The sequence below is a fragment of the Myodes glareolus genome, chromosome 6, assembly GCF_982192425.1.
Source record: "Myodes glareolus chromosome 6, mMyoGla1.1, whole genome shotgun sequence".
Taxonomy (NCBI): Eukaryota; Metazoa; Chordata; class Mammalia; order Rodentia; family Cricetidae; genus Myodes; species Myodes glareolus.
In genome coordinates, this window is record NC_142031.1 from 113629006 (window position 1) to 113651666 (window position 22661).

General features: G+C 41.4%; 1 protein-coding gene across 1 annotated transcript in view; it reads right to left on the reverse strand.

Moving 5' to 3' along the window:
• Positions 1-1316: 1316 nt before the first annotated feature.
• Rheb (Ras homolog, mTORC1 binding) overlaps positions 1317-22661 on the reverse strand; it is a 41104-nt gene continuing 19759 nt past the window's right edge. The window contains exons 2-8 of the mRNA XM_048440233.3: positions 17277-17348; positions 13302-13369; positions 10579-10661; positions 5223-5279; positions 5075-5122; positions 4407-4488; positions 1317-1824 (exon numbers count right to left, since the gene is read on the reverse strand). Coding sequence (XP_048296190.1) covers positions 1732-1824; positions 4407-4488; positions 5075-5122; positions 5223-5279; positions 10579-10661; positions 13302-13369; positions 17277-17348 — 503 coding nt within the window. The 3' untranslated portion in view covers positions 1317-1731. The remainder of the gene's footprint in view (positions 1825-4406; positions 4489-5074; positions 5123-5222; positions 5280-10578; positions 10662-13301; positions 13370-17276; positions 17349-22661) is intronic.

The window sequence follows — 22661 nt, forward strand, 5'->3', positions numbered from 1 at the left end:
ACTAGACATGGTCCTTGGACACTTTACCTGGGAAGGGGCTCCATTTACAAAGCAAGCTCATTTCTCTGCAAAGACTTAGGGCCAACTGTTGGGAAGGGGGCAGAAGGCACGTAAGACGGGAGGAGCACTGTGCGATGCTGTCCTTCAGGCATGGCCACTGCACCCAGGTGCTCAATGCACTCTAGTTACCAACAGAAACTCAAGGCAACAAGATTAGCTATCATTCCAACAGGTAGCAATAACTGGATCAGGAGAGACCATGATGTAAGAGGGATGTGTTGGGGGGGTTTAGGGTGAAGTGAGAAAAAGAGTTGGGTGTGGAGAAAATCAAGAAACACTGTATATATAAGTATAAAATTGCCAAGGCATTAAAAAAAAAAAAGAAAGAAATAAGCACACCCAGTTCTGACTCACCGACTGGGTGGAAATGGGCATGCTATTAGAATTCCAAGAATCTCCTTCTTCAAACCTCATTCTCACCGGGCGGGAGGATGAGGCCCACAGAGCCCATACGTATGCACCTGCTAAAGTGTCCCATCATCTAAACAGACAGGTGTGCTGGAATGACAGCCGGCATATTTTTTTCTTTTGTTCGTTCTTTGTTTTTTGAGACAGGGTTTCTCTGTGTAGCCCTGGCTGTCCTGGAATTTGCTTTGTAGACTAGACTGGCCTCGAACTCACAGGGATCCACCTGCCTCTGCCTCCTGAGTGCTGGGATTAAAGGTGTGTGCCACCATCACCCAGTTTAGGCATGTTTTCTAAATCCTGCCTTGCCCAATGGGACACCCAGCTAAGCACTAGAATTGGCGAAATGTGTCTTCAACAATTAGGAAGAGAGACCATAGTAATGCTGTCAAGTAATGGTCAGTCCTCCCTGCCGTCAGCTCCTGACAGTTTAGGATCTGCATGTAAAAGGACAGAGTAGACACCATCGAAGAACAATTCTGCTCAGACTCCCAGGCCATTCAGCCTCTCTGGTCTGCTAGAATTCATTCCTAGCATCTACTGGCAACATAAGTGCAGCCCTTGGCTGCTAGCCTGCTGGCTGAAGGTCACACAATCCTGAGTTCTTGAGTTCAGAGCCTCCTGAGTGCCAGAAGAGAAATTCCCAGAGTGATTTTTTTGTTGTTGTTGTTTTGTTTTTCCATGTAGCTCTGGCTAGTCTATAACTCCCTATAAAGACCAGGCTGGCTTTGAACTCAGAGACTAACCTATCCCTGCCTCCTGAGTACATGGACTAAAGGTGTGTTCCATCACACCCCATCCCACCTCACCATGGTTTCTGCTTTAAAAGCCACATCATGTAGCACAAAGGATTAAGGTTTGTAGCTATTTTATTTACAAGTATACATTTAACACAATGAAATAAACACTGATATATTGAAGTCTAGTTAATAGTAGTGTAACATGTCTATCATTTTGATGATTACATTATTTTAAACAACAAACTACACTGAAAAATTAATGCCGATAAAATTCTTGGTCATAATATTAAGAAATACAATATATAAATTGAAAATATGATTGTTTAAAATTTGAAAATGGAAGTGAACTCATTTGGACAGAGTCAGACGTTAACATAATCTGAAAGGGGAGGACCTCTGACCCAAATGACATCTTTCAGGTTAACAGAAAAAAACAGAAGCATAGTTTTATCTTCAAGGATGACGGGCAGTTTGCTTCGTCAGGTGGAATCAATTCCCAGTGTCCTCGGGTTCTGCAGCACAATCGTCACATCACCGAGCATGAAGATTTTCCTTGTGAAGCTGCCCCATCAATCTTTTCTGCTTCCAAAATTATCCTTTTAAAAACATCAACAGCAGTCTGAAGAGAAGGCAAAAACAATGACAGGCTTAGTTCTCAGTGGATTCTGATAGTTGCTGTTCAGGACTGACAGGCAGTCACTAACCTGTCCTGGGGCCCATATGGAGGTCCCAATGGAAGCTGGAGGGTTCCCAAAGCCCTACAACCCCAAGGCCTTCTTAATAGCAACTAGCACCACCTTCCACTCTGCTCTACCCTGGCTTCATTTTCCCCTGTAGACGCCTCTGCAGCTCCTCCCAAGGGGTCCTTTTCTTTTTGCCCTTCCTGCTCCTGCATTTCCACCCTTCTTTTGCTCCCCCAAACTTCAAGCCTTGCCTCTTTTCTCACCCCACCTCCCTGGGTCCTTCTATAGCTGCCTGCAAGCCCTCAATCACCCATGTCTATTCCTCCTCGGCATCACACCACCCATTACAAACCTGTCCAACCGAGTTCCACTCTCCACATCTTCTGTAGTGACTGTCACCCCAATCTTGTTCTGAAGTCAGACTCTGTTTTATGTGTCCCACCACCCTAACCTACTAGCTCAGAGTCCACAATGCACAATCCTGCATGTCTTATCCTTTGGACACAATCCTGTGTCTTATCCTTTGATATTCTTCCTGTTCTGCGGCTAACCACTTCTGTTCTATTCTCTGGGTTAGCATTGGTCATTAGCATGTCAACACTGCTCAGCCATGGGGAACGGTGGGATGAGGAGGCAGGTGTATCAGCTGACCTAGCCACAGTCCCTCAGCTTATCTCACCAGAGAGGACTTTGAGCCTTGGCCCTCTCCCATCTTTCCTCCCTGACCCTGGCTGATGGCTATTCCCCTTGCTCTATAACTCCCTGGGAAACAGAAGCTGCTTCCACAAGAAAACATCACATTCTTCACCACACCTACTCACACCCTCTGCATCGATCCTGCTCAGTGATTAAGTCTGCGCATCTCACTGTTCAAGTCAATCCCAGAGGGTCATCTCTCTTGAAAATATAAGAACGCAATGCTGAGGAAAAGGACCATCCTCTGGATGGGTCTGAAACTGGTTCTACTGCCTATGCCATAAATTATACAGTGACCTAAAGTTCTTTAACTTCTTTGTATTTTCAGCCCCCACCCGTTTATTCAGACAGCATTTCTCTGTGTAAAAGTCTGGCCGTCCTCGAACTCACTGAGATACGCCTGCCTCTGCCTCCACCCGGATAATTTTCCCTTTTTTAAAATGAGAGTTTAACAGATAATTCTGAGGACAGAGTAGGCAAGCAGTAAATATTTAATTCAAATAAAACTGCAGGCATCATTAGTGACTAACCTGTACTCCTGCTATCTGGATTTCACTGTTCCACAACTAATCTGATTCAGGCAGACCCAACACTGACATCTGAACACAGAAATGATCAGATCCAATAGGAGGGCATAAAGGTAAAATTGAGCCCATCTCAGAGCTCAATGAATTAAGGGTTGAGCGAGAAGACCGACTATTCAATTTAGTTGGATGCATCAAGGAGGGGCCCAGGAGGAATAAAACCTGAGTAGACCTCAAGACTGAGGAATTTCCTCCTTGGAGAGAAGAGCAGGGCAGAAAGTGTACAGGCTGACTCGTGCCTCCTTAGCCTTGACAAGAATTATGCCCGCCCCCCAGCCTGGGTGTCCTCAGAATGGTAACGCCTACTCATCTTAGTGGTGGATCAAACAAGACGTGATGAAATGCAAACACTATGAATTCCCAGAGAATGTAAGGAGACAATGGAGACAAGACTCTGAGTTTAAGGAATGTTCTCCCTGTGGGGTGACTGGAAAGCACAGCACTGGCTGCCACATGTTAAGGCCTCGAGCATGTATTAGAGGAGGCTGGCACATGTGGTTTGCAGGGGAAGAAGAGGGAGGGAAGAAGGCAGCAGTGCAGGAGGGACACCCTAGGTCTGGGAAAGGGTCAGGTTTAAACTGAAGCAAGGACTAAAGAGCAGCAGCAGATCTGTGATGCCTTCTAGTACAGAACGACACCCCTCATGGGACAGCTGCAGGGCTGAAACTGTTACCAGGACTCTTCATAATTTGTGATTACAATAATCACACACCGGACTTGCTTTCTACTGAAAAGGGACATACACAGTTAAGCCTTGTGTATACCTTTTTTTCTGTTCCAGTCTATGGACATAGCCACAGTAGCAATTATACACTATGTCCTTCTCTGTAACCATTTTAGGCCTACTACAAGCAGAATATTTATCAAATATTTTAAAAATATCAGTATCTTTCTAAAACATCCCAAAGTTGGTGTAATAAATGGCAGAAGGCTAAAAATTAAATAAACAAGATTAAAAACGACCAGAGAGATAGTTCAGTGGTTAATAGCACTTGCTGCTTTTCCTGAGGACCAGGGTTCAATTCCTAGCACCCACATGGTGGTTCACAACCATCTGAATTGAGATCTGGTGCTCTCTTCTGGCCTGCAACCATACATACAGGCAGAACACTGTATATAAATAGATAATGCTAAAAAACAAAACAAAACACAGAAATTGGCAGGTAAAATGCCAACTGGAGGCATGTATGCTTGTAACTAATGAGGCTGACACAAAATTAATTTTAGAAATGATATACCTGATTTTCTTTAGCAGAAGATTCCAAAAATGCTGCATTCCAAGATTCTGCCAAAGCTTTTCCTTCTTCATAACTGATCACTCTAAAGGGAAAAGAAAACTCTGAATCTTTGACAGTTAAAACAGCTACGATGAATCTATCGATTAGGCCCCATTTTGGTTCACTTTGTTATGAAGCAGAATCATCAGGAAGCAATGCGGGAGTACTTAGTTCTGCCTGGGAACAGAATGGACAAGTCTTGAGGGTCATCTATGTGCCAACGAACTCTTCAGGGAAGTGACTACTTTCCAGGACTACAGTATCAACCACCACAGCTATGCCACAGTGAGGCTTTAGGTAACTCAGGGCCCAGGAATATCCCATAGGGCCACAGTTCACCAGCCCAGGCTACTCTAGGCTCCTCCCAATGCTCTGCCACTGGGCTCCCTGGACATGTGTCCCTGCTGACGATCATCACTGTGATCACAACCAGTACTCAAAGGTCTGTGTGAAAACTGAGTAATATCTGTCTTGGTAATTAACCCCAAGAGTTTCCCAGTTTGCTCCTAGTTCTACACAAGTGTGGCATTGCACTGCATACTACCTCTACTGTACATAGCTTGCCATAAGAAGAGAATTTAAAATGGTATTTTGGTGACTAAATCTCCTTGGACTTAAGAGCTACATACCTTTCCATATGCAGGTCTTTCTTATTGCCAACCAGCATAATAGGTATCCTATTAGGAGAAACACAAAAGCAGAGGTATGTCAGATCCAGCCTTTCCAGCACAGAAGATGCTAATACACACTTCTGGAGAAGAGAGATGGGCTACTTACTGCACTTTCCCCACCATATCCAACAACTTGCCGTGGATAACTTTAATTACTTCAAAACTATAAAACAAAAAGCACGGGAGCAGATGTCATTTTAATGTAAAAATCTAAAAACTTACATTTGTAGTGGGGGAAAATATACCACAGATTTTTAACTTGAGCCAACACAAAGAATTATCAACTCTTTTCACATATGACACTCAGTAATCCTTATTTAGACTACTAAAAGTAAGACGGGTTCATGCCGTTTAAGTCCAGCACTGAGTTGACAAGTCATAAGGACATGGACCTTATCTTCAAACTGTATCAATTAAATAGAAACCTGTAGAACTTTTCTGAGGTAGTGTTCCCTAGTGATCAGCCCTGTTCCCTTTCCTTTCTTGTTTCTGAGGTAGTCTTGATGTAGATAGTCCTAGCTGGCTTGGGATTTGCTGCATAGGACAGGCTTGGCCAGTTCTGCCTTCTCCTGCCTCCCCAGTGCTGGGATTAAAGGCATGTGACCCCCCCCCCCACACCCTTATATGCACCATCATTAACTGGGTGATGTGCTGAAGATCCTCAAGCATGTCACAATGATTAACTTCAAATCTGCAACAGTGGGATCATTTACACCTCTGACCACTGGCTAATGGACACAGGCCATTGCCACCCTCCCTCAGAAAACCTGGTGTGAGCATCAGCCAGCACACGTTGCATTACTTTTGAAGCTGCCCAGAACCTAACAGTCTTCCATTCCTCTCTGTGGTCCCTTGGCCCAGCTCTGTGCTTCTTCCTATGGCTGGTTTCCACCTGGATGACTCCCAAGCCCTAACTTGGCTTCCTTTCCTCCTGCTCTCCCTTTTCCACTCTGCTGGGTCTTCAGCACTGCCAGAACATCCCATTGAAATGTCCTCTCCCTTGAGATCCTTGACCACGCTCCTTCACTTATGTCCATATCTTTACTCTATGGCTCTTTCTCTTAGATTTATTTTTAAGTTTTGTGTGTGTGTGTGTGTGTGTCTGCATAATCTAGAACAGAGTACAGAGTACCGGAACCCCAGGAGCTGGAATTACAGGCCAATGTGGGCTATCCAGTGTGGGTGTTGGGAACTGTACTTCACAAGAGCAGTGCATGCTCTTTAGCCTTCAACAGCTCTTCTTAGACTTGTTTGTCTACATAAATCTACAAACTTCCACAGCTCTCATCCCCTTCTTCGATTTTTCCATCACAGTACCATTGTCAAGGCAGGCATAAGAAATTCCAAGTCGGCTCAAGCTTTGAACAAACACTGCTGAACATATCACACATACTGTTACTGATGAAAATAAAACTTTACCCCATTGAAGCTAACCAATAGGACAGGGCACCCCCTTTTCTACAGGGTGTACTTTGGAGCCACAGTTCCCTTAGCTTTGTTGCATTTGCCTACACTGAATGAGGAGATGCCTACACTGAATGAGGAGATATAGGAGCTAGTCACATGAGAAACAGTAGAAAGGCTGAGACTGGGTGGGAACCAGCTTCCTCTCCGTAACTATACCTTCCTGCTACCTCCTGGTGAGAGCTGGTCTTAGTGACTGCTTAACAATGACCTGAACAATGGTATTGGGTGCCAAGGAGCCTAGGGCCTAGCAGTCTTTATTTCCATCTTGCTACAGATTCTGGTTCACTTTGTTCTATGTTGTCAGAAGAAATAAATGAAAACCCAAAGCTTCCATTCTCTCTCCAATCTGTATTCTAGCAACTGAGAACAAAAGGTATTTTGCTTTATGTTGTTACAAGAAACAACCCTGCAAACTTCGTGATATGAAGGAATAATGTAAGACTTCTGCTTTATTTCCCAAAATAATGGTTATGATTTATAGGTAAACTGACATGGGGGGGGGTCTGCCCATGTGGTGGATGCTCATTCTTCTAAGTCCAGCATTTGGGAAGATGAGTCAAGGAGAACTGCTTCATACAGAGTGAGATTCTGTATGAAAACAACAGAGATGGGGCTGGAGAGACGGTTCAGCACATTAAGAACATTTACTGTTCAGGTAGAGAACCTGGTTTCTGAGCATCTACACAACAGCAAACAACTGCCTGTAATTCCAGTCCAGGAGTCCAACACTCTTTGCTGAACTCTATGGGCATTGCACACATGTGAGGCACAGACATACACACAACACACACACACAAGCACACACATAAAATAAATGTCTTAAAAACTTATAGTTGTGGTTAATAAATTGGCTTGAAAAGACCGACAGAGGTGGCTAGTTTTAGGACCGTCAAGGCTGTGCAGAAAACCCACCACTTTCTGCTCTTGCTTTGCATGAAGCCATGGTCTTCTCAAGTAGTTATGATCTTTGAAGAACAAGTTTCCATATTTTTATTTTTTAAAATAAAATTGTATGTGTCACTGCACATGTGTAGAGTCCAAAGCACAATTTTTGGGAGTTCTCTTCTACCATGGGCTCATGGAACCAAACGTGCGCCCCTCAAGCTTGTGCAGTAAGTACTTCTGTCTAAGCTACCTTGCCAACCCAAATTTCCTTAGTTTTAAAATTAGTTCAAGGTAATAATAAATGTAATTTCAAATGCTGTTTCTAACTGAAATATCATCCACCTGATACACATAACACCAGTAAAAGGTGTTAACAAATGCATTAAAAGAAACTTCTCAGCAGGGTATTGTGACACATGCCGAGGCAGAGGTAGGACTCTTAATTAAGGGCCAGCATGGTCTACAAAGTGAGTTCCAGGACAGCCAGGGCTAAACAGTGAAATTGTCTCACAAAACCCCCCACTAATTACTCACCAATACACTAACTCTACAAAGTAACACTTTGTAAAGTAACTAATTTCCTAACAATCATATGAAAGTAATTTACAAATAATAGTACTTTTTCAAGTAAAATTAGTGAAAATATACCAAATGTGCTGGTTAGTACTGACTGTGGGATCACTAGGAGGTATGCCCTAGGCACACCCTTGGGGATGACCTTGGTTAGACTGATGTGAGAAGATCAACAGCAGACCCTGAGGTTAGGTAACGACTCCATAAAAAGAAAAATGTTGAACTAGCACTCACTGTTCCTATTCGCGACTAGACACAAAGTCACCAGCTCCCACAAGTTCCTGCTGCCACTGGATAAGGATTCCCTTAAACTGTGAACCAAAATAAACCCTATCTTGCTGGTTGTGGTAGAGTTCACCTTTAATCTCAGCACTCAAGGTCAGCCTGGTCTATACAGTTTCAGGACAATCAGGGCTACAAAGTGAGACCCTGTATCAAATAAACAAATGTACTACTGAACAGATGAGGGCTAAGAATAAATTATTCTAAAACCATATAACTAAAATTGCAAAAATTCTTGTAATTACTATTTAAAAAAAAATAAACCCGAAGCAAATCTTTAACTATTTGGGGTGTTCTTGAAAATTAAAAGATCATCTGAGCATGGGGCCATACACCTTTAATACTGGCATTCACAAGGCAAAGGCAGAAGGATCTCTGGAAGCCAAAGCCAGCCTGGTCTACATAGTGAGTTTCAGGACCATCAGAGCAGTGAGAGCCTGTCTTAAAAAATAAAATAAACCAGGTCCCAGATTAGTAAGCAGTGCATGAAAAAAATGGTTCAGTGAAAGAAAGAAAAGAATTAAGCCCAGCACTTGGAAGGCAGAGGCAGCCCCACCCCCGCCAAAAACAAAACAAAACAAAACAAAACACGAAACAAAAGCAAAAAACCCAAAATTCAGAATAGGGTAGTGTTAATAGTATCTTCTTGGGTATACCCAGAGCTATTTCCACATCTCTCCAATTGTTTCTCAGGAATATGGAGCTGGCCAAGTTTGTTTTGACTCAGGTCTAAGTGGGGACCAGCAGGAAAGGGTCTGTTTACAGAATTGCCACAGTACCTGGTTTCCAGTTACACATCAATACCTCAAGGTATGAGCCCCTGCCATGGAGAAAAAGGCAGAAACACCCACACACAGAAAAGGAGACTTAATTTCTGTTGGCAACAGTGTGAGTGGTTAAGACTCTAGACACCGCCCCATAAGACATAATTCATGTGAGGTTAACTGAGCACCTAAAATGTAGCTAGGGTAACAAAGGAAATGAACTTTCAATTTTGTTAAATTTGAGCTAATTTTAGTAACCACAGGAACAATTCCATCACTGCAGTCAAATTCTACTGGACAGCAGGCCTTGATGCTGGAGTGGAAGACTCAGGCAAGAGTCAGTGTCACACACAGCCTATGCAAGCCTGGGCTGATTGTTTAATGTTTTATAAGTTTTTTCTAGGGAAGGCAAGAAATGAAACATCTGAAGAAAGGTTACTCATAAGTTAGTGATGGATTTATTTTAAAAATTATTTTCTTTATGTGTTTATGGGTATGTATGGAGTATGGCTGACGTCAGGTGTCTTCTGTAATCTCTTAATTGATTTTTTGAGACGGAACCTGGAGCATGCTGACTGGCTAGACTGGCTAGCTATAAAGCCCCAGTGTTGAGATTATAGACACATGTGACCATGCCTAACTTCTTACATGGCAGCTATGGATCCAAACTCAAGTCCTCACATTCGGACAGTGAAAAATTCTTTACCAATAGAGTCATCTCCCTGGCATGGGTAATACATCAGTTAAAAGGCAGACAGTATGACAAGCTGACATTACGCACATTGTAAAGATGTCAGCTAGCCACCAAACTTCTACTAATACTGGTATTACTATGAAGTCTGCAAAGATATAACTGTTTCCATTGTTATAAGAGTTCTTCTCATATATCCAACCACATCAGTTTTGTTTACTGCAACAGACCACTCCCTTCTGTAACAATGGATGCCATCTCTGGCAACAAATGTATGGCTTAGAGAAACCAAAATCAAGTCTCTTATATTTTTGGTTGTGAGCCTAGTCTTTAACCGCTGAGCCATTCTCCAGCACCCAAAATCAAGTCTCACTATCAAAACAGTGGTTGCATTTTTAGTCAGCAAAACCCTATTACTCAAAGGTCTCACATCATAAATCCACAGAACAAAGTATTCAAACAAACTCAAGCCCTTGTATTGGTAAAGTCAATTCATACTAATATATCAAAACATACAAAACTTAAAACCAACTCACCATTTCCCATTCAAATAGCAGAAAAGCTCAGCTCACACACAGTTACCGTCTAGGCATCTCAGGCAAGCAGACAGTTCTTATTCTAGCAATGCAATGGGATTTACTGGGCATTTTACTCCCTATAACAATCTGATTGCTTCATAAAAAAAAAATCAGTGAAAACATTCAGTGTAATAACTAATTCTGTTACTATTAATTCTAGTATAATCCTTTAAAAGGGTCTATTCATAGTAAATAAACTCAAGCAAGCAACTAGAGTCTTACCTTTTGATTGATGTAACAGAATACACAAGAATATAACCATTAATATCTATGGAGTATGTCTGAGGAAAAATGGAATATTCATCCTGTGGAAAAAAATTAATTACATTTGAGTAGTCTTCATAGAGCAGAGTAAACAATCTTTACAGGTTTTTCATGTATTACTTAAAGAGGTTAAATCAAAGAAAACAAAGTTCTATATACCAGCCAGAGCTATATAAGATGACCCTGCCAAAAAAAATAAAAAAAGTGTGTTCAATAAGAAAATATACAGTGAGGCAGTGGGGAGGAACTTCAGCAGTCTCAAGACTCACTGCAGCACTACTGTAGAAGCAATATTGACAACAACATAACAGATCAATAATTATGATATAGCCAACAGCTGTATATCATGTGATCACCAGGAGCTGTGTATTTATGGAATAACCTTCATAATGAAGATCTACCACTTTTTGGTAAAAAAGAAATACTATACTTGCATATCCATCATATATCATAATTAATGGTATAATATAGTATTGAGCTTTAATTAAGTTTTATTAATTACTTTATTTTGGGGTAATTTAATTTTTTAACTAGAAATATTTTTGTTGTTGTTGTTTTGTTTCTTGAAACGGGGTTTCTCTGTATAGACGTGGCTGTCCTTATTCTTTATAGACCAGGATGGCCTTGATACCATAGAGATCTACCTGCTTCTGCCTCTTCCCAAGTGCTGGAATTAAAAGTGTGTGCCACCACCATCTGGCAAAACACATTTTGCCCCCCAAAACAAGGTTTCTCTGTTTAACAGCCCTAGCTGTTCTGGAGTTAGCTTTGTAGACCAGGCTGGTCTCCAATTCACAGAGATCCTCTTGCCTATGCCTCCCTGAAAATTCCGAACTGCCCAGTGATGTTACTGCTGTAGCACAATGAACACACTGCCTGTAGTAGTGTTGCAGGTTTTAGTAGACTGTACTTCTAGTGGTACGAAAAGTATAGCACAACTAACTATGCGTAACACCTGCACATTTTATTTAGAGGCCAGGTTCACTATTCCGCTTCAGCCTCCAGAATACTGGGATTACTGGTGTGGTGTTTACCACTCCGTTCTGTGCTGGCTGATACCAGGAAAGCAGTAGGTACAGCAAAACTCATCTTTTGTCTTTGGGCCACTGGATAAATAAGAACAGTCACAGGACTCAAAAAACAAAACAAAACAAAAAGGTCTCATTATATAGACCAGACTGGCCTCAAACTTACATCTGCCGCTGCCTTGAGGGTTAGGATTAAAGGTGTGTGCCACATGCCCCATCTGACTCACAGCTTCTTAGTGGGGAAATAGACCTTGCCCCACTTTCCAGGGGCTTAAAAAAGATTCCAAAGATACAAAAGCAAATCTGAAGTCCAGGTAATGTCAGAGTCCCACTCTAAGCATCTTTGCCCAGGACCCTAAGTTTAAAGCTGGTTTCCCAATATCAGCAGCTGTATCCCTCACACTGCGTCTTCATTCAGGGAATAAACTGTCTATTCAACCATAAGGACAGAGAGAAGCCTCTCAAGCTGGACCCAATCCCTACTCAGGGATCTTCCCTACAAGTTCTGCATATTCTTTCAAAGACTAGAATGGATCTGTGGGAATAGAACTGCTAGTTTCTGACCGATTATGCATGCTCCACCATAGGCTCTGGGTGCACAAGTGGGGGAGGAAAGTGTGTGCCACAGCACTCTCTAGAAGCTCAGAGTCACACATATTCAGGGTTTATTTGCTTACAGAACAGAAAACTCTAGGTTTCTCCAGTACTAACACCACTTAGCTCAGCTATTTCCTGTTTCACACCCTCCTTCCATACTTACTTCAAAACAAAGCAGTAGGAATTCATTTCTAAGCATAGGACATGTCCCATTATTTTAGGTTCATTTCAATATGCCCAGGTCCCATAAAAAAGCTTTCATTCAACATTGTAGAGACGAGACCACTCACCCACCGCTGGCCTGACCCTTGTGACTCTGTGCTGCAAGAGCAGGAAGAGTCAGAGCTTTTCAGCCTCTTAACACTCCCCATCCTCCAGTGAACAGGGATGAATTCAGTCTAACAAAATGGTTTCTAGGAAAGGCATGACTGGGTGCCATGGAAACAAGGCAGCTAAACTGTAAAAGGACTTTTCTGTTCCCTGAACACTCTTACTTTTTTCTCCTTTGTCCCCAGTCAGTACCCCCAGCAATGCACTCCATACCATCACTGCTGCGCTGAGTAACCTGAATATCCTTTTTTTCTGTGCAGGAGGAAATGGAAGAATTGATTTTTGGTAACTACTCATCAAACCAAATCAACAGTTAAACTTGACCACCACACTATCTAACCAATCTGGTGTGACTGGCTCAAGGTCTCGTAAGAGGAAGCTTTACCTCACTCAGTAGTTCCCAGAAAAATACTTGATTTTTCTCTTAATATAGGAAAACACAGATTATGGAAGGGCAGAAAGAGGGAAGTGATATCATTCTTTAATGCAGAATTTAAGTTCAGAAAACCATTATTCTGTAGTGAGTATCAACCTCACTCTGCTAACAATATAGATAAAGCAGATAAAATAATTCCTTGGAGATGTGCCACGAGGCCGTACAAAGCCAAGCAGACAGCACACTGACATTCTGCTGCACCCACAGCCTGAGGCCCCAGTGTGTGTGTGAGGGTGCTGCTGGGAGGACTGTCAGACCTGCTACTGCAGGGGACCCTCAGAGTCACTTACCTGCCCCGCTGTGTCTACAAGCTGGAGATGATACTCTTGCCCATTTACTGTGATCAACTTTGTGAAAGCTACAAGGAAAGAGAATAAAATACTAGTTTAAGTACATTAACTCTGGATTACTTGTAAGTTTGAACAATGTCAGCTGAGTCCCTAATAATCTTGCTAGAAGTTCCCATTAATGGAAAACGAACAAGCCTTGATTTGTACAGACTGTCTCCTTCATCCACTGGCCTGCTAGGAACTGCTGATAAAAATCAAGCTCAGGGAAACCTTGAATCCGTTCCAGAGGAACTGCAGCCGCGCAATAATTCACATCCTATAAAAACAATCTGACTTTTCTGAGGAGAGCATTTCCTCTTAGGAACAAGTGAAATACAATATATAAAGCCTGGAGTCTAGAATGGACCGAAACCACAAAAATCTTCTATTAATTCATAGGAAGTCTGATGTCAGAGCACAAAGAACCTAGTATTAATTAAATGCTAAGAAGCTTTAGTACATTAAAAAACAAACAAAACAATTTTACTGACAGGTAATATAGCAATGGAACTGATGTTCTGGGCTGAAACCACCATTCTTTCTCAGCTTAAAGATCTAAGCAATTTGTCAGGACCTTTTTTCCAGTAAGGATGAGAAAAGTCAGATCAGACTTTCAAGGGGACACAGGACTACTCACAGCAACAAACCTTAGCATGTAACCACCTGGAGCCACAAGGAAGTGGAACAAATTTCTTCTGTATTGGTGGCTCCAGTCATTCTCCTGGCTGGCTGTCCTGTACATTGCAGGTCCAGCAGCAGAAGCTACCCTCTCCATAGCAGAAAGAGGCCCCAGTATGCCTCACAACCGAAAGGAAAAGCAAAAGACAAACAGAAATTATTCAGAAAACTAAGTGACAAAGAGAAAGGCAGGGGATTCCATGGAAACACAGGTGCTCAAGGGAGTGAATCTGCATTATCTGCTCCTAAATGCAAGCAAAGCTGACAGGCAGTTTCACAAGGACTGACATTACCTTTGACCCTTTTCTGGAAACAGTCATGTTAGGAAAATTGGTAAATCAGATGAAAACTGAACAAGAATAATTCAAGTTGGATAATATCCAATATAAATTCACTGAGAGCTGGTGAAGGGCCACATATGTTTAAAAAATCCCAGTGTTTGGGAGGCAGAGGCAGATTAGAGATCAGCCTGGTCTATATAACAAGCTCCAGGTAAGCTGGAGCCAATCAGTGAGATTCTGTCTAACAACAACAACCACTACTACTCACTTAAGAGTTCTATTTTGGCCTCTGACTTGGGGTCATCTAGCACTGCAGGAATTTTCAATCAGTGTCAGCCAGGGGGCAGTGACATACACCTTATGAGAAACCATTCAGCTAGAATTAAAAAGTCATGTTCCAGGTTTGATGAAAATTATGTAAGAGACACTGGTAGTAGAAAAACGGCTACACTTACTTAGCACTAAAGAGCTGTAGCTGTCACGAGGAATAGCACAATTGTTTTGATCAGATTACTGAAACAAAAGTTCATTTATTCACAACCACCTCCTGGTTTCTACTGTACCAGCAGGACTGTTCACATGCCTCGGACGCTCCAAGTCTCTGACCATGAGCTGGTGTCTCAGTGAAGAAGGGAGACCCATGCAACTACCACAGAAGTCAGTATTGTGTCTAGGAAAATAGCACCAGGCAGAAATTATATTAAGCAAAAAACAAAACGAACAAATCAAAGAAGTCAAGGGGGAAGAGAGAGGATAATGAACATGAAAATGCTCAATACATTTTATATATATATATATATATATATATATATATATATATATATATATATATATGGAACCATCAAAGGAAAAATAAAACCATTAAGGCAATCAGTCTAAAATATTATAACAATGTTGTGAATAACAAGTAAAACTGAAGACAAGGAAGCTGTGCATGGTGGCACCCACCTATCCAAGCACTCAAAGCAGAGACAAGATGACCTCAAGAGCTCCAGACCAACCTGGGCTACACAACTAGACTGCCTCACACACCCCTACCCTCTCCCCACAAAGATATAAGATACTAGGTAAAGTCTGAAAGTAGGATATAGCTATTTACTGGTGAGTCTCATGCTAACAAAAGTAACAGTTTTCTAAAATTTTGGCATTTGCAAAGTAAAACAAACAATGTTTCTAAGATATGTGAAGCATCTTTAATTCATACCATAGAAGACTATCAGCAAGTCAGGCTTGGTAAATCTGTCAAAGAATTTCCTAACTATAGCCAGGAGGTGGTGGCACACGCCTTTAATCCCAGAACTTGGGAGGCATAGGCAGGCAGATTCCTGTAGGTTTGAGGCCAGCCTGGCCTACAAAGCAAGTCCAGGAAAGCTAGGGCTGTTATGCATAGAAATCCTGTCACAAACAAACCAACCAACTTAACCACAAATGACAGTGCCAATTGATCCTGAGATGGCACAGGTTATAAACTGCTCTTGTTCTCACCTATAAACCATATCCCCAAGTTTGGTACACACCAGGTGGTTAGGTTAACACTACAGAAGAGATAAGAAACCATATCTGTGCAAGTAGTACTTTCTCTAAAACAAGAAAACACATAGTTTTGCTGACTTGTTCTATTATCCTAACTACTGAAAATGACAAAGTACCAGAACTTTTTTCTTTTATAGTAATATGACACAGAATGTGCCACCACTGAACATTTGCTCTTAATAATCTATTCTGTATGATAAAGATAAGTATAAAATAATTACTAGATTGTTTCCAGATCTTGGACTTTTTTTCTTTTCTTTATGGTTATGATGATAATTGCTGAACACCAAAATAGGAAAACACCAAAGGCACAATTAAGTTATATTGATAATTGACAACTAAGTGATGGTGGCACTCTTAAAGCAGTCAAGCTGGGAGTGATAACCATGTGCCAACATTCCTAACTGCTCAGAAGAATGCAATTAATTAGGAGGCAGAGAACAACTTGGAGCCCAGGCAACAAACACTGTCAGACCCATCACACAACACTCTCTCTCTCCTCCCAAATTAACACCCCCATCCCAAAAACGCATCCAAACTCCAATATTTCCAGATGGCAAAACGTTAAATTCACACTCCTTAAGTCTTTTTGGCCTACAGATTCCTATTTACTGAGAGCCAAAGTGCCTCAGTGTTTCTACTGCAACCTCAGAAGATAAAGGCGAACACCCTAGCTATTATGAACCTAGCCATTAAATCTGCTTCCATCTAAAACACCAACAATATACTCCCTTTTAAATCTGTACACTTCTGGTGGCAAGTCTAGTCTCAAGTGCTTGACACCCTAGCTCCAGAGTCCACCAGGGGCTCTAACAGTGAAAAGGAACACCCTGAGCTTCCAACAAGGCAGATTCTCTGGATGTGCTGATGACCAGAATAGACCCTGAGTATACTGAAGATTCTCAAAGTCAACAAAGTAAAGGCCATCGCTGGTTCTGGCTTTATGTGCCCGTTCCTGCATGTGATATGAAACGCCAACAGTCTTAGAGACAACTTCTTTCTAATGCTGCAGCACCTGCTGTGATTCCAGAATAGCATGTTTCCCAGCAGCCTTTCTAGTCTTCAAGACTCAGAGAGCAGGGTACTCCTCGAGGTACAAGGTGTTGGAGTTGTTTTCATTCTTTTCAAACTTGACATCTACACAAAGGGCTCCTGCTGAATGGAGGGGCTGGGGATAAAAATAAAACTGCTCTCAAGTCCTTTCTCTTGAAGTGGACTGTTTATGAAGGTTCCAGTACAGGACCAGATTTCTACTGATTGGGATATAACTTTCTACATGCCAGAAGAAATGGGCACTGAATAAAGAAGGATTCAGGGTACCTGAGTAAAATCTCTGTAGGAGAAATATAAATTTAACGCATTACCCACTGCAACCCAAACCTTTAAGACTATACAAGTAGTATAGTGCTTTCTCAGTCTGTAAGTAGCTGAAAACAATACTCACTGTTTTCTATGGTTGGATCGTAGGAGTCAACAAATTGGCCTTCAACAAACTGAATTGTCAATGAGGACTTCCCTGTAAAAGAGAACAAACAGTTTAGGATTAATTGCATATAGGGATAAAAATAACTGTTTTACAAAAAAGCTACTCTAGGACTAGAGGGTTGGTTCAGTGATTAAAAGTCACTGAACTGAGTGATTAACAGAAGCTGAGTCTGATTCGCTGTACACATGTTGGGTGGCTCACAACTGCCTCGAACTCCTCTTCCTTCCCATACAAGTAGTAAATAAAATAAAAGGTCAATAATTAAAGACAAAACCTATAGCAAAATAGCTACTCTAGTAGACGAAGAAACTGAAGATATCAGGTTTAATTGCTATCAGAGCAATTTCAAAGGTGAAATACATTTAATTAATTTGCTTTATATGAGATTAGCCAATTAAACTATAGCAATGTAAACATTTTGGATATTCACAAGTATTGCTTACTAACAAGCCACAGGATAGTTAAGGGAAATTCTTTAAAACAAAGGAACAGGTGTTGAAGAGATGGCTCAGTGTTAAAGAGCTCTGGTTGCTCTCCCAGAAGACCTACATTTGATTTCTAGCACCCACTTAGTTGCTTACAAGTATCTGGAGATCCAATCCTGGGGACTGGATACCCTCTTCTGACCTCTACAGGTGGGCACCAGGCATACAGATGGTGCACATACATACATACAAAATCCATATAACACTCATACACCTAAAAATGTTAATCTAAATAAAGAACTAAATAAACAAACAAAAATAGTGAGGGGCAGGTACAATCCCTGCAAGTTTTTTTCTCAATTTCAGTAATTAATAAGTTTGTTTTTTGAGTATGCGTACACGCACATGGCCTATGGAAGCAAAAGGACAGTCTTAGATGTTGTCCCTCGGGTGCTGCCCACCTTTTCTTTTAATATAATAGGTGCTTTTATTGGCCGGATCGCGGAACTCCAAGGTTCTATCAGTCTTCCACTTCCCTATGCCCAGGATTACAAATGTTTACCATCATAGATACCTTGAAATACAAAACAAACAAACAAAAAACCCAGAAGTGTGGGTGCTATGGACTGAACTGCAAGGGAAGTAGTACCTCACCAACTGAGCTGGTGCTTTTACTTGTGCACATAAACTGAAAAAAAAATGCACAAAAATTAAACAAAATCGCAATGTCCATATTAGTACATATATAATGCATCGGATTATATTCACACCTCCTAACAATCTTGTGTTCTCCCCACCTCTTGCTGGTTCCCTTCCTCTTAAATAAATCCCCTTCTATTTTCATGTCTACTTTTTAAAAAAAGATTTATTTATTTTATGTATGTAAGTGCTCTACTTGCATGTATGCCTTTATGCCAGAAGAGGGCATCAGATCCCACTATATGTGTTTGCGAGCTCACTATGTGGTGGCTGGGAATTGAACTCAGGACCCCTGGAAATACTGCAGTGCTCCTAAACACTGAGCCATCTCTCCAGCCCCTTTCATGTCTATTTTTAAAATCTACATTCTACATCGAAGAGAAAATAAAATTTTTAAAGGTTTTACTTTTTCTATTATTTTAATTAACTACTTACTTTTGGGGAAAGTTGAGATAGGGTTTCTCTATGTAACAGCCCTGGCTGTCCTGGAACTCTCTTTGTAGACCTGGATAGCCTTAAACTCTGAGATCTGCCTGTCTGGGCCTCCTAAGAGCTCGATTAAAAGTTTGAGCCACTATTCAAGTCAAGAATTTTTTAAGGAAGTTCTGAGTCAAGATAATTTCCTGTGTTGTCCTTAAAATCTGATTGCTCTACTGCAGCTTCATGTGTGTTATTTTACAGATGGCTGCCACCAGTGTTACTAGGTTATCAGCTTTGTTTGTTTGTTTTTCAAGACAGGGTTTCTCTGCTTAGCCTGGCTCTCCTGAAACTAGCTCTGTAGACCAGGCAGGCCTTGAACTCAGAGATCTGCCTGTCTCTGCCTTCAAAGTGCTGGGATTAAAGGTATGTGCCACCTCTGCTCTGACGGTTATCAATTTTTAAAGAGTAACATTAAAGAAGGCATTTTATTTAAAATACTCACCAGAGAATTCTTTTACAATGGTTGAAATAGGACGTAGGGATGCCCAAACAAATACTATTTTGAATTTCCCAGGATCACTAGTACAGAGCCTGTATGTTAACATATCGAGGACTGCAACTCTACCTTCTTACTCCTCTATCTGCTTCCTTAATGCCTCCTGGAACAGGTTAGAACAGGGCCCACCACTGGTGAAGACAAACTGTGGTCTTGTTCACGTCACTGCCAATCTCCTCTTTCATGTCCTGAGAACAGTATTACACGTGTTCTACAGGCTTGCTAGGTTTAACTCCAGCTCCAGAAGGTATTTCAACTCCAGCCCTATACTGCAGGCAGGGTGTAACTACAGTTTGTGCTCCCCGAATCAAACTCTCACAGGCTGAGAAATGACTTCACACTGAGAAGCCATAAAACTGAAGTTAATTCATAAAAATAGCACCTACCCACTCTACCCACTGAAAACAGGAATCCTCCCGGTTGGCACTCATTTACTTCTCACCAGCAGCTCAGTCCTCACTACGATCAGCATCAACTCCCAACTCCTCCATGGTCCACAGGACCAGACCGGCCGGCTGAGTTCTCGTCTCTGAGCTCACCTTCTCAGGTCCAGTCACCACTGCTCTGGTTCTGACAACCTCCTGCTGCCTTGACCTTTTTGTTCCAACCATCACCACCCTCAGATTTCTGAGTGTATGACTCATTCCTGTCATTCTGTTGTGAACACATATGTCAGTTCTACATGGAAGCCAGCCCCAAAGTCACCCTACCTAAGGTAGCACCTGTTCCTAACAGTCCTGCAGCTAGTAGCTATTAGTCATCTCTTCTCACCACTGAAACAGTCAGCATTAGTCTACTGAGATTAACCTGATACACTGCAGATATTTATTTCGAAATGAATGAAATCAAAGTTCAGTCTTCATCTCTTCCATTCAGATAGTTTAGCAGAGCAATTCATTAGCATTTATTGGCACTAATCATGGGTCTGTCCATGATACAACAGCAGCTTAGGAACTACACAAAGTTAAGTGGACTGTGTCTAAATGAGACCAAGTTAGACATGCCATCAATAAACAAGAATAAGTGTGTGTGTGTTCTTTTATCTATCTATCTATCTATCTATCTATCTATCTATCTATCTATCTATCTATCTATCTATCTTTCTATCTATCCATCCATAAATATATCTTAGAAATTTATTTGCTGAGTTTTATACATGTATACAATGTATTTCAATCATATTTATCTCCTCCTACCTTCTAACTCCTCTTGGGTTCCCTTCATTCTCCTTTCATGTTTAAAAAAAATAAACTAAAAAAAAATGAATGCTGCCCATATATGCAAGGGCATGAAGTTATTCACAGGAGCATGGTTAACCTACCAAGGACAACATTCATTTAACAACAACAACAACAACAACAACAAAAATTCTGACTCTCCCTCCCCTAGCAACTATCGGCTATAAAGAGCTCCTGGGCTAGAGGTGTGGGGGGGGGCTAGTGTATTTCACGATAGACTGTTGACTGGCTTGATCTTGTCCAGGTCTTGTTCAGGCAACCACAGTAGCTGTGAGTTCCTGAATGCAGAGGTCCTGCCTGTCTAGAGACAGTTTTATACTCATATTTCTCTGACCTCTGGCTCTTTAAATCTTTCTGCACCCTCCTTCAGATGTTCTTTGAGCCTTGTGGGACAGTGTGAAACAAATATTCCATTTATGGCTGAATGTTCTAAGAACACATTTTCTGCATCTTGACCAATGTGAAGAGACACTCTATTTAAAAACTACAATTCTTATTGCATAAACAGAAGTCCCCCTGATACAACAAGTAAAAGCAAATGAGGTAGTCTAGACAAAATCTCAACAAAGACCAGTCAATTATTGTCCTCCTAAGCAGTAAACTGGATAACAGAATTTAAACCCTTACTCTTTATGGTGCTAATTGAATTTCTCCTTCTGAATGGCCCCTGGAGGAAAGGTATTATTCATTAGCAGAAGTGGGGCTGTGAGCAGCGGGGTCTCCCTTGGGTCTTTCCTCCCTTGGACTTTCCTCCTAAGGGGGAGAAGATCACTAATTACTGAAACCTAGACAGGAAGGCTACACTTAGCTTCAGTAGAAAGTGGAACACTAGACAACTGTCACTGAAATCTTTCCGAGTCAACAAGAACAATAATCCTTGTCAATAAATCACAACCCTGTGTTCAAGTGCTCTCAGCCCCGCTACTGTACTCTAGCTCCCAGGGACACCTCAGTAGCTTAGCTCTTATGAAAAAGTCAAGTTCCGTGTGCTGCATGTTAGCAGTTACTAACATCAAATTATATTCTTCACAAAGACCACCTTTTATGATCCCCCCTCATGATACTCAGCATTTTCTTTGGCTTTTGTTTCTAGCAAATGTAGATTCTGAAAACACGAGTCACTTGCCAGCAGACATGGTCATGCTCTAAATTTGTACAATCTGAGAAGAAACCCAAATTTATCTTTTTTTTTTTTAAAGGAATGTTACAGGAAAACAACCCAAGAGTGACCTGAAATAACTGAAAAGTTCATGTATGGAAAGGCACACATCTGCAAAGCAAGGGACAAACCATTTAGTAACCAATAGTACACGTTATAGGGGTCTAAAGAAGAGCCAGCTCCATCCAGTTGACTTAAATATACTCCTCTTTCCAATAGAACAACTATCTTTTTTTTTTTTTTTTTGATATAGGATTTCTCTGTAGCCTTGGAGCCTGTCCTGGAACTAGTTCTTGTAGACCAGGCTGGCCTTGAACTCAGAGAGATCTACCTGCCCCTGCCGCCCGCCCTCCCCCCCCCCCTCCCCGCCCAGTGCTGGGACTGAAGGCGTGTGCCAACACTGCCCAGCTTTCAACTATCTTAATTTTAAAAATCAGAGAACACTATTATTTATTTTTGAAATTTCTCAACTTTCATTAGGCAAGATTAGGGCATCATGTTGGTTTGTTCATTTCTTTTGCCATAATAAAAGAGCATTGTAAGTAAGTATTCCACTCTATTTTCTCTAAAGGTTTATGTTCAAGGTTGTCACTGAATCTCATGCTTTGTGTTTATCATTAACAGTATATCATTTATATAACCACTTAACTGTTTTTGGAATAATTCTGAACTTGTTTTTAAGTTTCTTCTCTTAAAAAACTACTCAAATACCTCTATTCCCATACCTAGCATTCTTTACTAAAACACTTTACCTGTTACTGGTTCACTTGGCTATGACTGGCAGGACAGGGTCTTTGTTTTGTTTTTTGTTTGGTTCTACTAACTAGATGTTCACATCATCAGGTA